At 36.9% G+C, this 17025-nt stretch overlaps 1 protein-coding gene across 2 annotated transcripts in view; it reads right to left on the bottom strand.

Moving 5' to 3' along the window:
* LOC149789497 (carboxy-terminal domain RNA polymerase II polypeptide A small phosphatase 1-like) overlaps positions 1 to 17025 on the bottom strand; it is a 61968-nt gene that overhangs the window by 14157 nt on the left and 30786 nt on the right. For both annotated transcript variants that reach the window (XM_089971529.1, XM_089971528.1), the window contains exons 2-6: positions 14283 to 14422; positions 10622 to 10726; positions 6527 to 6676; positions 4761 to 4859; positions 1668 to 1754 (exon numbers count right to left, since the gene is read on the bottom strand). In XM_089971529.1, coding sequence (XP_089827655.1) covers positions 1668 to 1754; positions 4761 to 4859; positions 6527 to 6676; positions 10622 to 10726; positions 14283 to 14422 — 581 coding nt within the window. The remainder of the gene's footprint in view (positions 1 to 1667; positions 1755 to 4760; positions 4860 to 6526; positions 6677 to 10621; positions 10727 to 14282; positions 14423 to 17025) is intronic.

Genomic DNA, 17025 nt, shown 5'->3' with positions numbered 1-17025 from the left:
CCTTATTCACCCCCAGGCAATATGGAATAACTCTAAAGACAAACAATATATGTGACCAATACCTAAACTTTGGCACTACAATGCCATTTTGAGACATGTACATTAGCCTGGTTTACGGTTGATAATATCTTTCACTATATACTTCACCTGCCAAATTTACAAACCAGTAGCCAGACTCCATTTTTTTTTTGTTTTTATGTTTGTTTTATAGCAGAATAATCTTTACTATTTAAATAGTCATTGTTACAAATGATTACATAAAGATCTGTGATGTCTGTCTCTGTTCTCATGCTATGGTCATTCATAGTCCTGGATAGACTGGTCCCCTGTAATACTTGTACATATGGGCTGTAGCTACATAAGGGCTAAGTGCTGGAACAGCTACATGTACCTTAGTCTAGTTTACAATCTAAAATATGGGGGACCCCGAGTGGCCGAGTGGTCTAAAGTGCTCTCCATTACAGATCACTGCCATCTCACCTCTGTCTGTGTGGGTTCAAGTCTTGGATTCAGCCAAAGTGGGTATGTGAGAAAGCCTGCCAGTAGCTTCTTGTGGGTTGGTGGATCTTTCCGGGTTTTTCCTCCACCATTAATACTGGCTGCTATGTATCGTGTGCTGAAAAATGGCTTTAAACCCTACAACAACAACAACAACAATCTAAAATATACAACACTACAGGCATACCTACAAAATTTCAGAAATTGGTAGGCAGCTTTTTTTTTTTTAGAATGGTATAAGTCATCATTGTTACAAGGATTAAATAAAGGTTGGTTGAGTTTATTCATGTTTTTACGATGTGGTCATTCATAGAAGTGTCAAAATGCATATTCTGCCAAGACATCATGGCCATTGGTCACTTTCAGAAGGCGGTTGCTCATGACAGCATTTATATAATAAAAAATTGTATCCATGCATTATGTTTGTGGTCATTCATAGCAAAGGTCACTCATAACAGGTTTTACTGAATAATGAAACATGAACTAAATGATATCAAATGTCCAAAAAATAAACAATTCCTTGTTGATGTTCTATCCCTTTAAATGAAGCAAACAGCAATGCTGCCAAGTACATGTATGGAAACTATGACTTTGTAGTTTTTCAAATAATACCCTGTGCACATCAGAATTCATTCTGGTAAATATTTTTTTCACTTGAGTATTGTTTGAATTTGCATACTTACCTCTTGCTATTTATTACTACCTCCCCTAAATGTACAGTATACTATATTCTGCTTAAATGCTCCACCCTCTTTAAATATAAGCATATATATATCTCCAATAAAGGGATCAATCAAGAAAGCACAGTTGGCATTCTGTTCATTATTTTACACACATGATATCCAAGGATATACAAATTCCAAACAAAACATGACCTTACAGATGGTATGCCATCTTCACCTTTGCAATTCTGCTCAATATGTGTCTTTTTTATGAAATCAACACAGGCTGCATTGAGTTCCAAGAGTAATGCTTCTGTTTCTATTTTTGTGTGTGCACCACACAAGATCTGAGAAGTAACAAGTACATGTACATAAAGGACCCTCAGAAGGAATACAATCCTTTAGCATGATCTCTTATTGTTACATGATATGCAGGAGAATACAATGTTTAAGTCAACAGGATACAAGTAAATAAAGCACTCATCAACAGGTGAATTTTTTACTCACTGCATTGTCTGGATGGAAGATATAGGAGGCTGGTGAATTATCAACTATCACAACTTGGCTTAAATCTCTACCTAGCCTACTTAAATCCTGAAAAAGAAATAAAGTACCATATATAAATTAAGTTTGTGATTCAAACTTAACAATAATATGTAAGTCGCTACACTTTAACTCGGCTCGTAACATGCATAAAACAATTTGGAAGGATAAAACTGATACCAGAAAATTTGTGTAATTTGTTCAAAAACCTGTGAGGTATGAATAGTTGTTAACACATGTGGGAAGGGGAGGGGTACAACTTCCTGCTGTTATTCTGTGCTGTAGGAAATTAGATTGAAGACCGCTAGCTGTGTAGGAAAGAAATTTTTAAAAAGCCATGATAATCTAAAAACCTGACTGGTCAACCCAAATTTGTGGCTGTACAGCTGAATACAACTCACCTGATATCAAGTGTAGTCAAATGTGCTGTAACAATCATCTGTATCAAGTACAGTCCAATGTGCCTTAATGATCAGCTGTATCAAGTGTAGTCCAATGTGCCTTAATGATCAGCTGCATTAAGTGCAATCAAATGTGCATTAATGTCTTAATGATCAACTATATAAAATACAGTCAAATGTGCTGTAACGATCATCTGTATCAAGTACAGTCAAATGTGCCTTAATGAGCAGCTGTATCAAGTGTAGTCAAATGTGTCTTAATGATCAGCTGTATCAAGTGCAGCCAAATGTGTTTTAATGATCAAGCTGTAGTAAGAAATGACAAATGCGTCTTAATGAACAGCTGTATTAAGTGATCTTAGGAATGTATAACCGGCCCAATGCATGCTCCTGCATGTCACAAGAAGCACTAATGGGACCAGAAATTGCAGTGGCTCAGTGGTTGGTGTGCTGGACTTGCAATACCAAAGGTGTGGGTTTGAATCCTACCATCAAATGTGTCCAGGTTGGACACCATGGTGTATTACTGGGCAGGATACTATACTCCAACTGCTTTGGTTCTATATAAGCAACTGGTATTGCCATGCCATAACACACCAAACCAAACCAAACCATATATATCAAATTATTCCCCAGTTCCCACAAACTAAATCTTCATTGAAATGAACCAATATTTAACAACCACCTTTATCTGGAGGCCACAATGCCAATTTAAAAAAGGTGGTTGCTTTAGTCAGTGTATGGCTGTCAAGTTTGGATTTGACATTTACATATGCATGTGTGTACGATTTGGGTTTTTTCAACATAGTTTTAACAATTTTTCAGTCATATCACTACAACATCTGCAGTGTAACAGTTTATAGTGATGTCTAGCACCGAAGCATCATGCTGCTGACACATAGCATGATGTCCCACCAAGTCACATTATTCTGACATGAGACTGACCAGTCCTAGCACTAACCTCTTAATCCTGTGTGCCAAGCAAGACAGCTGCTAGTACCATTTTTATATGTTATACAACACTCTAACCAGTAGGCCACCAGAGTGGTCGACATTTACATATCTTTTGAATTTAAAAGAGAAATATGACCTACACTGGCAATCTCAGTCAAGACCCTGATGCCACAATTGTAGCATATAACATGGTTCAAATTTGTAAAGTGGCTTGAGAAGGTATTAATGGTTTTCTTTTGTACAAATGGCAGTGAAATTGGATGCCTGACTGGTATTGTTAGTTCATACTTCAATATTTCTGATGCCAGTATTAAATGTAAACTGACACAGACTCCATATGCACAAGCCTTCATCCTCAGTGTGCACTCAAAACTGATTCCTTAACTCCCTAAAATATCTCTGAGATAGCGTGAAAGTTACCATCCATTCAATTTTTGCTAAATATGCAGAGAATTCTGCCTGAAATTTTCTGAAATGATGCAAAGATAACAATATCTGAAATGTAGGGCAGTACAATTAAGGATTTCTTTAAATTTGGGACTTGGTCATACTGAAGTTAAAATGGCTAATATTGACCAACAGACATGGCAAGATGCAGGACAAACTTATCATGTCCCATTCATATTACAATAATGTAAATATTTAATATTTTTACATATTAAAATCTATAACATCATATTATAACTGAACTTTGTAAATACTGCACTATTTTAGCTTACTGAAAACATTGCATATGGAGATGCTGATGGCAGAAAAACCAAATTTTGAGATATTTTATATCAATACAGTGCTGATGGAAGGGAAATAAAATTTGAGATATTTTACATTAATACAATGCTGACGGCAGGAAAACCAAATTTGAGATATTTTATATCAATACAGTGCTGATGGAAAGAAAATTAAAATTGAGACATTTTATATTTTGGAAGATATATTTAATAGTGTTGACGTTAATGGCATAGCAGCCAATGCAGATACTAAGGACCTGTGGTTTTTTAATAAACAGCAATCTCGATTTCAATGTTACTAAGAAAAAAATTAAAGTGCAAATATCAGTTGAACTGCCAGTTAAAAGAACAGATACATATATTTTTGGACAATCTGTGTACAAAAAAATCACTGATGCCAGCAAGGAAAAAGATTTATGTTGAAATACTGGTAACAAATAATTACTTACAGAATATGAATGTTTCATTTATAAAATGAGAAAGAATATGATTACTTTGCTAATATGACAACTTTACCAGGCATGCAATGTAACAGCTTCATTTACGTCATCACTACTATCTGATGTTACCAAACAGTAAGAATGATTAGGTACACTGGTTTTACTTAAACCTTTTACAGCTAATGTAAAAATAATTGTCAGTACAAATCTAATAAATAATACACATTTTCACTTGGCCACCTGCCCTGGTGAAACAGCTTTTTATGGAGTGGGGTGTGTTGCTATGAACGTTACAATAACATAGTTTTCTGCTTATATAAGGAAGACGGGAATCCCTAAAACATCAAGACGCAAGCATTAGGAATATTGTAACATTATCCCAAAGCTTCAGTTGAAAATATGAACTAATGCTGACTTGTAAAAAAAATGCATAAACAGAATCTAAGCACTGATATCAGACAACTAAACAAAGCAAATGTTACAATTATACCCATGTCTTGCCATTCACAGGTGAGACGTATACACAATCCTTACCTTTACATAATTGCCTCTATGAAAGACACAAGACTCCCTGAATAACCTTGACCTAAATACACCCCACTTGTCTAATAGATCTGCCACAGGATCTGCATACTGAAAGAGACAAAGGCAATATTTTAATCTGAAGGTTTCTAAGGAAACATAAGCTTCCTAAGGTATGCCGAAGAAAAAGGTCTCAATGTAGTAACAATGTCAGTTTGCCAAACACTAAAAATTAATTTGTTTTTGTGGGTTTGCAAAAATTTACATTTTCTGCAATACTTAAACTCTAAGCAATGATGGGAGATGGTGGTGCTATTTTCCCTCCAGGTTCATCTGTTTCTTTGGATCATAGATGTCAAACTCAGAGATTACTGATAATGAGTTCCCTAAAAATTAATTCACAGAACATTTAACTCTATTTGTTTAATAAACACATCTCCCTGACATGTAATTCCTCATAAGCAAAACAAACAAAAAAGTTGCAGCATGTAAAATATCCACTTTAGTTTTGTAGAAATATTTCAGTGAAGAATCTTAAAATTCCCTTAAAATGACATAATACCAATATTGCTGGAAAAATGTCAGTACTCTTTATGCTAAATTGAAAAGAAAAAAAAACTGAAATAGGGCAAATATTCCTGATAATATACTCCTAACCAATTATATTGACATAGCTTATGTTAACAAACTGCATGTCAACAAAGATGCAAGCTTCCAGGTCTGTGGTCCCACGTTACTACCCAATTTGTCATGCTTATGTCAGTGTCAAGGTACAAAATGTCAACAGTTCCGAACTTGAATATATCCTTTGTTTTCTAATCATCCATATCAACAAGATACCAATTCTGACCCATACTTTGTTCTAAATTATTGGGGTTTTTTTTAATCAAAGATTGAGGACTAAATGAAAACGATGCACCCCTTCATTAAAGGAAGTCACCACCAAATTTAAACAAATGCAATGGAACCTATTTATTATTGCATTTTCCCAAGTGATCAGTGACTGGAAGACATTTTGTGCCAACAAAATAACTTTCCTTTTCTGCAGGAAAAAAATAACTTTCTGCTTATGATGTCTCAAAAGCAAATTAAATTTAAAATCTATTAAAACTAAATATCTGGCCATTAAGGAAGTTGAAAGTGGGGCACCTCACAAATATGTTTGTGAAAAATTGTCTCATGCTGACAGATTTTGTTTCTCTATGAACAGCTTCATCCCCAAGGTAGCCTCATCAAGATAATTATGTTTGTTGTCTGAGGCACACAAAAATCTAGGTCAATTTAAGTACATGTAGCATGTAGTTTAAAGCCATTTTCAGCATATGACAGGTTATATATGATGGCCAGTATAACTGGTGGAGGAAGAACCCAAAAAGACCATTTACCCTTGAGAAGCTCCTGGCAAGCTTTCCCAAACACCCATGCAGTTGAGCTGAGATCTGAGTGATGTGCAATTGCCTTGAAACAACACAGCTACATAATGCCCATGAAAATGGTGATGGGTAGCTCAAATGTATCGTGTAATCTACAGACAAATTAGGCATTGTTTCTATGAAGAAACGGCAATAAATCTCTCTTTCCACATGAGCAAACAGTTATGGAAAAGCATCAGCAATTTTCAACATCTGAACTCTATGACTACATTTTTTTAACCAAATTTAAATTTGTAGAAATATATTTTTCTGCAACTGACACAACTGCATGAAAAACTTTCATTATTCACAAAGCAATAAACATGAAATTTATTAAACTATAAAAAGCATGCAAAGTATACTTACTTTTGCTAAACTAGCAGTAAATAATACACATTCAAATAGCTCTCCCATTTTCTGTAGAAACTCGTCAACAAATGGTCTTTTCAAGACATACACTTGGTGAATTGTCCCATCAATCTCTACAGGGACTATAAAATCAGCATTGCTAATTGGCTGGAAAATAAAGAAAAAGGAAACATTGCTGGATTGATAGGAACCAATAATGATCATTATTCACAATTATATCAACACTTCTGATAATAGTAACCATTTATCAAAATAATTTTTGACACTCTAGTTTTACCGTATCTGCCATTTCTTAATTCGGAGGCTAAGAATTCACTCACAAACTTGAAATGGCAAGTGAAACTTTCCATTGGTTAGGTGAATTTTCCAAATCACTCGTCCAAGTTTTGAATCAGGGCTGACCATTGTTTCTCCTAAATGAAAAGGATTTGCTGGTGAGATATTATTAACTTTGTTCACTGAAAATCAATATGGAAGGTTTATGTTTCCATTTGTTTTGATCAAACAAGCACCTCAGTCTCCTTCCTGCAATACTAATAAAAATTTACCACAGACAGACAGAAGACTGAAATTCATTGGTTACCTCAAACAAGCACCTCAGTCTCCTTCCTGTAATACTAATAAAAATTTACCACAGACAGACAGAAGACTGAAATTCATTGGTTACCTCAAACAAGCACCTCAGTCTCCTTCCTGCAATACTAATAAAAATTTACCACAGACAGACAGAAGACTGAAATTCATTGGTTACCTCAAACAAGCACCTCAGTCTCCTTCCTGCAATACTAATAAAAATTTACCACAGACAGACAGAAGACTGAAATTCATTGGTTACCTCAAACAAGCACCTCAGTCTCCTTCCTGCAATACTAATAAAAATTTACCACAGACAGACAGAAGACTGAAATTCATTGGTTACCTCAAACAAGCACCTCAGTCTCCTTCCTGCAATACTAATAAAAATTTACCACAGACAGACAGAAGACTGAAATTCATTGGTTACCTCAAACAAGCACCTCAGTCTCCTTCCTGCAATACTAATAAAAATTTACCACAGACAGACAGAAGACTGAAATTCATTGGTTACCTCAAACAAGCACCTCAGTCTCCTTCCTGCAATACTAATAAAAATTTACCACAGACAGACAGAAGACTGAAATTCATTGGTTACCTCAAACAAGCACCTCAGTCTCCTTCCTGCAATACTAATAAAAATTTACCACAGACAGACAGAATACTGAAATTCATTGGTTACCTCAAACAAGCAACTCAGTCTCCTTCCTACAATTCTAATAAAATCTTACCAGAGAGCAGACTGGTATTGATTGGTTATCTCAAACAAGCAACTTAACTGACTTCCTACAATACTAATAAAATCTTGCCAGAGAAATAGAGTGCAGACTGATATTAACTATTATCTCAACAAGTACCTCAGTCTCCTTCCTACAATACTAATGAAAGTTTAACAAAGAGAAAGAAAGAGAGGACTTGTATTCATTGGTTATCTCAAACAAGCACCTCAGTCTCCTTCCTAAAATACAAATAAAAGCTTACCAGACAGAGATATCAGACTGGTATTCATTGTTTATTACAAATGACTGGTGCAAGAATGGGTCACATAAGTTCCGGAAACCACCTTTCATATGATCAAATTTATGCTTGCTAACATCATTAGTTTTTTATTTATTTCTATAATAATTTTCAATGCAGCTTCTGTGTGGCCATACTGGCTGTTCAATTTTTTTTTCAATACAGCTTCTGTGGTGCCCATACTGGATGTCTGAGTTTATTTTCAATACAGCTGCTGTGGTGGCCATATGGGATGTCTGAGTTTATTTTCAATACAGCTGTTGTGGTGGCCATACTTGACATCTGATCAGCACTATCTTCATTTAGAACCAACTACGATAAGGATGAATATGTGTTTTTAAAATTCATGTGAATTTTCCAAGTAGTTTTGGAGCTGTAGTGACAACAGACTAATGCTAACTGATGGAAAGACAACAGACCAGACCATAAGATCTTTGGGCTTATGACCAGTAGAGCATACCAGATCTGCAATTATATAATGTCCCAGCCACATTTTCTGTGTGCAGGGGACCATGTTCCTTTAGGACTAACTAGACATCAAGATAAAAATATCAAGAACTTAATTTCATAACTTCTATTACAATGATGTTTGAGGTATAGTAATTAAAAATACTGCTAATGCTAATTGTAAGATTTCAGAAATTGAATGCAGGGCCATTTTGAAGGTTCTTTTAGTACATGAACGAGCTAAAAACACAAAAATAGGAAAACGAGTCTTCCACCATCCATGCTAGCTAAGGTTCTGATATATTAACAATAACTTCACCCTGGCAGATTAATCTGATATTTCAGTGCTTTATCCTAGTGATACCTACTGGATTTCATATTTGCCTCCCTCATCATGTAATGCCAACTAACCCACAGCAAGTAACAGTGGTGCTTTGTACATCGGACAAAAATAATTGACATCAAAAGGAACCTTATATGTTTAACATCTAAAGTATGACTATGTACTAGTGAGAAGTCATTATAGGTGTATTTGAGGTAAAAGATGTATCTGTACAAACACAGACCAGCAGTGGGGGCCCCGAGTGGCTGAGTGGTCTACGGCGCTCTCCGTTACGGACCACTGCCATCTCACTTCTGTCTGCGTTGGTTCGAGTCTCGGATTCGGCTAATGTGGGTATGTGAGAAAGCTTGCCAGTAGCTTCTCGTGGGTCAGTGGTTCTTTCCAGGGTTTTCCCGGGTTCTTCCTCCGCCATTAATACTGGCCGCCATGTATAGCCTATCGTGTGCTAAAAAATGGCGTTAAACCCTACAACAAAACAACAGACCAGCAGTGGAAAATTATTTCCAGTTGTGTGCTCCACTTGACTGATCATTGTAGGAACAGTGTTCAAATTTTGATTGGATGCGGCACCACATCAAATGAAATTCAGAGACCTAATATCTGTACGATCGGCCAAGGTGAAGATAGGGTTGACATCGGAACCTTGGCTAGTGAAGGCTCTCTTTTCACAGAACCCAGTGTCTCACCCACATGTATGTGCCTTGTCAGTACAACCCATGTATCAGCATAGCAGTATACAAACTTAAGACCTACAGTGATTTACTTGACAGGAGAACTATTGTATAAGAGATGTGGCAACTATTGTATAAGATACGTGGCTTTAAAAAACTCGAACATTGTTTGCCATGGCAACAAACTTTCTGCTTAAGTTGATGGGACAGGAAAGACAGGAAATCAACAACATCAATGTAATCCTTTTATTGATAGTATCCAAAATCTGAATGCAGCAAATGTTGCTGCTGTCGGCAGTTTAATGCCATTTTTCAGTGCTTGATAGGTTATGTATGGTGGTCCATATAACTGGCAGAGGAAGATTCAGGAAAAACCCTGCTAAGATTCATCAACCCATGGGAATCTACCTGCAAGATTTCTCACATACACACACTGGCTGAGCCTCAGACTTGAATCTATGCAGACAGAGGTGAGATAGCAGTAACTGGTAATGTTGAATGCTTTAGACCACTCAGACACCAGGGGTCCTTGAATGCAGCAAATGATGTAGACGATGTTTTACAGTCAAAACCTTCAGCATAAAACATTAACATTGTTGATGTTGTAACCAGTGGCTAACACCAATAGTGAGACAAAAAGAAGGGCTTTTGATATATCTTACCATATAAATTGTGATACAAAGTCATAAACAAAGAATAACCATATTGAAGGTATTATGTCTCCTTGATCCGTGGCAAGTAACGTATACCAAAAAAGACTCTTCTAAAAAGTGAGAAGTTCCTGTAGAGAATAAAAAACATTAGGGCATGAAAAACTGAGACATTTCTCATACATGTTATTTAAGCTAGTAGTGGCCAAGACCTAATTCTCTTGAATTACCTTTTAATGAGCAATTTGATCCAAATTTCTTTCTTTTCATTACCATTAGACATTTAAATTTCATGATAAAGATACTGAAGAAAAGATTAAATGTAAGTCTGAGAAAAAATGTTGGACACCATCACTAAACTAAATGCATAATCATAACAAAATACCCTCACCTTAAAAGAACTATGAACAAGGGTTTCATCTAGGTCTATAACAACACACTTTTTTTGTATGTCCTGTTGCCGCTGGGAAGGTAAAAGGTATTTCTCACTTGCTGTCTAAAGAAAAAGAGAAAAGGTATTGTAGTCATATACATAAATAATCAAAATAAAAACTAAAATCTCCAAAGTGGTACATTCTCAGACAATTAGATCCAATACCACCTGTTTAATATGCATACTGTAGGTCTCACTCTAAACTCAACCAACATTCTGATGATATTAGCCTTTTTATTTGGTTTGATCAAGAGTCAGGTCAAAAATGGTATGAAGCTTAGCCAATCAAGACTCAAGATTACATCACTAGTACATGTATACCTTGGTAAAAATTAGAACATCTGGGACAACTTGATAATAGAAGCTGCTTTACAAAGCTTCATCAAAAGTGGTATTAAAGATATTCAGCCAGTCAGATGCTTAAAAATTTCATTATCTTCTTTCTTGACTATTGCTCTTCATCACTCGAATGAGATCTTCATGACAGAAGTGTACATTCCACGCTCAGTCAAAACTGGACAAGAAATATGGAAACATCAAATGTAACAAGCTCTGCCAATCAGATCCCGATCACCTCATTAATACATATATGTCATGCTTTATCAATACCAGGATCTAAAGGATTTCCAGGAATTCAAGATAACACTATTTCTTCTTCAACTGCAATGTGTTAAAATTATATCTGAAGTTCCTAATTGACAAAAGATGTTCAAAGTAGCTGCTGTGGTGGACATACTGAACTTCAGATTGGCACCATTTTCACTTCGGATCATGCAGACATAAGAAGTCGTTCAGTGAAAAACCCATGTCAATATGACCATTCATTCTATGACAAGAAGATTTTTAATATGGCCACTGTTACCATCATAATGGAAGTATTGATTTTTAAGCCATAAAAAAATTGTAAAATTTGCTGCTGCAATGAACATATTTTAAGTGAGATTGGCCCCATTTTCATCTAGGACCAACTATGGTAGCTTAAGGATGTGGCCATCCATCTTGGTGGAGTAGAGATAACAATATTTTCAAGAAAGCTAAGAAGATTAGGGCCAGTAACTATTTGGGACCAATTACACACCACAACTCTACCGGTGAAACCTTTTTTCAAAATAACTTCCCATTTAAGAGCAGCAACAATAACAAGATTTTCAAGATGGCTACCTTAATTTAAGACCAACAAGGCATAAGAAGTCTTCTAGAAGAACCTCCTGCTGATCAGCTATCTAGGGGAATTAGTGATAACAAGACATTCAGCTATCTTGGGGAGTTAGTGATAACAAGACATTCAGCTATCTAGGGGAATTAGTGATAACAAGACATTCAGCTATCTAGGGGAATTAGTGATAACAAGACATTCAGCTATCTAGAGGAATTAGTGATAACAAGACATTCAGCTATCTAGGGGAATTAGTGATAACAAGACATTCAAGATGGCTGCCATCTGGATGTCCAGCCTGTATCAGTTTCATTTAGAATCAACTAGACAATGGGATGAATGTGTGTATAAACATTCAAGACAATCCTCAAAGTAGTTTAGGAGGAGTAGTGATAACAAACTTGTGCTCATGGTTGGACCCATAATCTAATGAAGAACAACAATCTGTCTAAATACACCACGGAGATGCAATGGTTGGTCAAAATGACCTTTTCTTGAAAGGGTGTGATTCTAAGAGATACATACACTCATCAAGTTTGTTGATTCTAAAAGAAACAGCACCTGAGACTGAACCCAATTCATTGAACCATGAAATACAGTCCCCCTATTAAATGGTCCCGCTGACCAGTGGTCACCTACTTTATTTGGCCTGATTCCCATGGCAATAACAAGTTTGTATACAAAAACAGCCAGCATATTACTCCTTTCATACTCTGTATGTAATTATTACTCATGTGTGACCCCCTCTAAACATGCCACCCCTATGTTAAGGCTACTTACTGCTGCACAATGGGTGGCTTATAAGAGGGGGTCTACTGTATGGGTCGCATTGACCTACCTTTGTGGTGAGAGAACAGTACTCATCCAGATGCAACCCCATGACAAATTTCAAGAAAAAATTCTGGCATAACAGCATGTACACAATGATGAAAACCTTTTTGGTTATCAGCTGAATGCAAAAACTTAACCAAAGCCAGTAAAATGTAAAGGTCACGATGACATTTGTCAGTGAACTTTTCCCAAAATTTCAAGTCAAACTTGACACCTGCACTGCACACAGTATTATAATCCATTTCCACATGCTTCACTTCTAAAGTTTAACACCTATGCAAAAACAACCATTCTGAAAGAATCCAAATAATGTAAACTGTTAATTCTGCTTGAGCTCTGTAGTAATCCAGTCATACCGGTAATCCATTTTTGTCTTTAATCTTTTCCAAATAACTACTGACCATACAAAGCACAATTCAATGATAACTTTTTGATTATTTTCTATCCAGTGGTGTAGCAGCCTACACAACTGCTGGGGGAGGGTGAAGCATACCCAGTTGGGGCCCAATATTCCCATCAATCAACTATTTTATTGACAGGGGACTCCAATTAATTTTTGCAGGGCCAAAATTTCTTTCTCTTCACTAATGTCTGTTGAATTAGCAATTAAAACGTCATGCTGAAAACGTAAGCCAGTAATAGTAATGTGATCACAGGAAATCTTTACCATAAATATGGTACATGTAAACAAGATGTGCAAAAAAAAAAAAAAGAAACATTTGAATTTATTTTAATAATAACTGCCTACATGAAGAGCTGTCTTTGAGTGACAGGAGGGATGAAAGACACTCCTAGTTGCAGAGGGAAAACACTCCAAGTTGAGAGATTCACATGTATGTGTGGACTAACAAAGATCTGGAGGTTCACATAAATGTGGTACTAACATATCTGGAGGTTCGCACATGTGGTACTGACAGACATTCATATATCGAGTTTGATGAAACTACCATGAACAGAGCTTGCAAAACAAACTTCAAACAACAAACTTAACCAAAGTCAGTGAAATATATGTCAACCAGACCTCCTTTTGTAATAGAGGTCAAGTACTCATCAATATGCATCCACTCACAAAGTTTAATGAGTCTAGGTATAACAGTATTTAAAGCATACAAAACACACCGAGTTGAATGTAAATACTTCATATGTAAATGTACGAAGTTGGCCACCTCCTCAGCAGGTAGTTGTTATAAAACCAAAACCAAACATCTGCCTGAGACCTATGAAGAAAGAATGGATGAGATTTTGTGATGCTGTATGCATTTATCGGTGTGCCAACCAATCCTGTCAATAGTGCGACATCATACCTCAACTTGAAGGTGAGATAAATAATTAAAAACTGGTAACATACTGTATTATCAGCTGAATTCACCTAAATGACCCTTTAAGACCGTCTAGGCAACCTGTAACAGCCATCTTTGACTCTCCATATACAATGCTATACAAGGTGTATAGTCATCAATGCAATGATACAGGTTGAATTCCATTTCTCCATTTAGCCCAGTATATAAAACCTAAAAAAAAACAGCGCTTGAAAAGTATTCAAATGAGATGAAACTTGTCCTAAGCTTAACTTTCCAGTCTTTCATGTGCTGATGTGCTTTCCAACACCAGCGAACTATAAAACCAACTTACCTTGGGGTTCCCATTTTCCTCTTTGTGGACAGGAACTTGACAATTTGTCTGGGTATTGTTGTTATTGTTTGTCCCGAAACAACACAAAAAAGAACTAAAAATGCCACGATTCCTCTTCTTTAGGCTAACCGTCGTCGACCCTGCAAGAAATGGGTAAAGTTAGTATAATAGTGTGTGATGTGATATGATTTGGATTTTTAACATAGCTTTAACAGTGTTTCAGTCATATCGCTACGATGTCTGCAATGTGACAGTTTACAGTTATGTCTAGTACTGGGGCATCATGCCGCAGACATGTAGCATGATGTCCCACCCAGTCACATTATTCTGACACCCGGCTAACCAGTCCTAACACTAACCTCTTAATGCTGAGCGTCAAGCGAGGCAGCTGTTAGTACCATTTTTGTAAGTCTTTGGTTTGACTCGGTTGGGGATCGAACCCACGACCTCCCGCATCTGAGGTGGACGCTCTAACCACTAGGCCACTGGAGCGGTTAGTATAATAGCATAATTTAAATCTTTCCTTTTGTCTATGTCATCAGTTCGAATGTATTCATTAAAAACAGTGGACAGTTTCCTCAGCTTCCCCGTACCTTTGATTTAAAACAACAACAAAAAAGATTCCAAAGTGTAGCATATAAATAGCACCTTTTGATTCCTCCCCTACCCCGAAAACTTCCTGCAGTCTCTCATGCTTGCATCTAAAAATAAATACATGCAAATTCAAAAATGGTACAGCTCACAACTAATTCTGACGGTACTGAAATATACATGATAAAACATTTCTGATAAGCTGTTCGTGATTTGGGAACTGAGCCTAATGGAGCAGCACAACAATGGCTTGTGAGAAGGAACCGTCATTTTCCTCACATTATTATACATGGCGCCTGATCTCAAACGTCCAAATAAATGAAGTGTTCATAGTCCCTGTGGAAAGGTCCTTAGGCAGTTGAAATCTGGGGGCTCACCTCGCAAATCATTTTCTAATACCTTTTATCAATATTATTTTGATCCGTTGTCGCGGGGTCCCTAGGCCCGTGCCTACTCTGCCAATTTGGTAATCCGGCACTGGCTGTGCTGCTGTAATATTTCGCGAAAATGATAAGCGTGAAAATGTGCAACCGTTTCCATAGTACAAGTCCCGTTTTCATGCGTATATAGGACGAAATATTGTGTAAAGGGTTGGTTGGTTGTTGTGGGGTTTAACGCCATTTTTCAGCACGATAGGCTATACATGGCGGCCAGTATTAATGGTGGAGGAAGAACCCGGAAAACCCCGGAAAGAACCACCGACCCACGAGAAGCTACTGGCAGGCTTTCTCACATGCCCACATTGGCTGAATCTTAGACTCGAACCGCCGCAGGCAGAGGTGTATTGTGTAAAGGGATTAGTTCCACTATTAACAGCCTAGATGTCTCCAGAGTCATAATTAGCTTTGGAATGGCCTAAATAATTTCATCTTCACTTGTTCTTTCAGGTTATGTGTGGATTTTCGGCGAGAATTCACGGATAGCAGTGTTATTTCTAGCATTTATGATCATCAAAATGGCACCAAAAAAAATTACCACTGAGCATGAAACTTCTTTTCCACCTTTAAACGCAGAACCGACAAAATAGTATATATTTTGTTTTGATTATTTATTATGATGCATTAAGACAATGATTTGGACGTGGGGGACAGGAATTCGTGAAAACAAGACAAAGCTAAGTGAACTTCTTAATTTGAGTGCATTTAGACGAAATGGCGGGCTCAAAGGCGTCTCGTTCGTCAGTTTCGACCATAGCGTGAATTCTGCAGTATTTAAGGACCGACCATTGTCCTCATCTGTTTAACTGGAGATAATTCCGTTCAAATAATACAATGAATATAATCAAGTCACTTGATTCACAGAGCAGATCAAAAATACTTTGATGTACCTATTTAGTGATCAGAAATGCGTTTTTCAGAAATAAAAGGCACCCGATCCTTCCACGAAAATTATAAGGTCGGTCCCTACTACAAAGCCACAAAAGTTTCATTCAACAACCGATCTGTGTTTGTAACAATATCGAGTGTCACAAAGCTAAATGTAATACGAAGTGTCATGAAAGCCAATCTGAACGCATTAAATTACAATACATCCTCGACTGTCTAAACTTCGATGTTAACCAACGTTCGCCCAAACGTTTCTAATATACACAAATACATAATCAAATACCCCAACTCTCCGTTTGCTACCTTCCTCCAAGCAAATAAACGGTATTTATAAAATAAGCATACTGTGCGCTGAAATTATTATTTGGCTTTTTTATGAGGATAAAGCGCGCCTTATCAATTACACGGACGATTTCACAAAACACACACACACACACACACACACACCAATCCCAGTCCTATCGAACCCGTCCTTGGTGACTCGGTGGCTAATGTGCCGAACTAAAGGCCAGATGTGGGAATGGGTTTACATTTTTTTTTAAAAGAAGCAGTCTCCCATCAGTTGCCGTGGTGAGACCCTGTGAAAAACACTTAATTCCAAATGTAACGGCACTAAATAACCGTTGTGAGTTTCAACCAAACCCTCTATGTATAAACCTCTTATTTCAAAGGTGCACTTCAGAGGGGGTTGCGGACGCACTGCCCCTCGTAACTCTGAAACAACCATCATTTACATTCCTTCTGTAAGCCTAATTTAACTCGTACAAGTTATGTGGCAATGAGAATTAATACGTGTATAATGTTGTACCTATTGTGTAAGGAGCTGT

The sequence above is a fragment of the Sinohyriopsis cumingii genome, chromosome 10 (assembly GCF_028554795.1).
Source record: "Sinohyriopsis cumingii isolate HCF-2022 chromosome 10, ASM2855479v2, whole genome shotgun sequence".
NCBI lineage: Eukaryota > Metazoa > Mollusca > Bivalvia > Unionida > Unionidae > Sinohyriopsis > Sinohyriopsis cumingii.
This window is presented reverse-complemented; position numbering and strand designations above follow the sequence as displayed.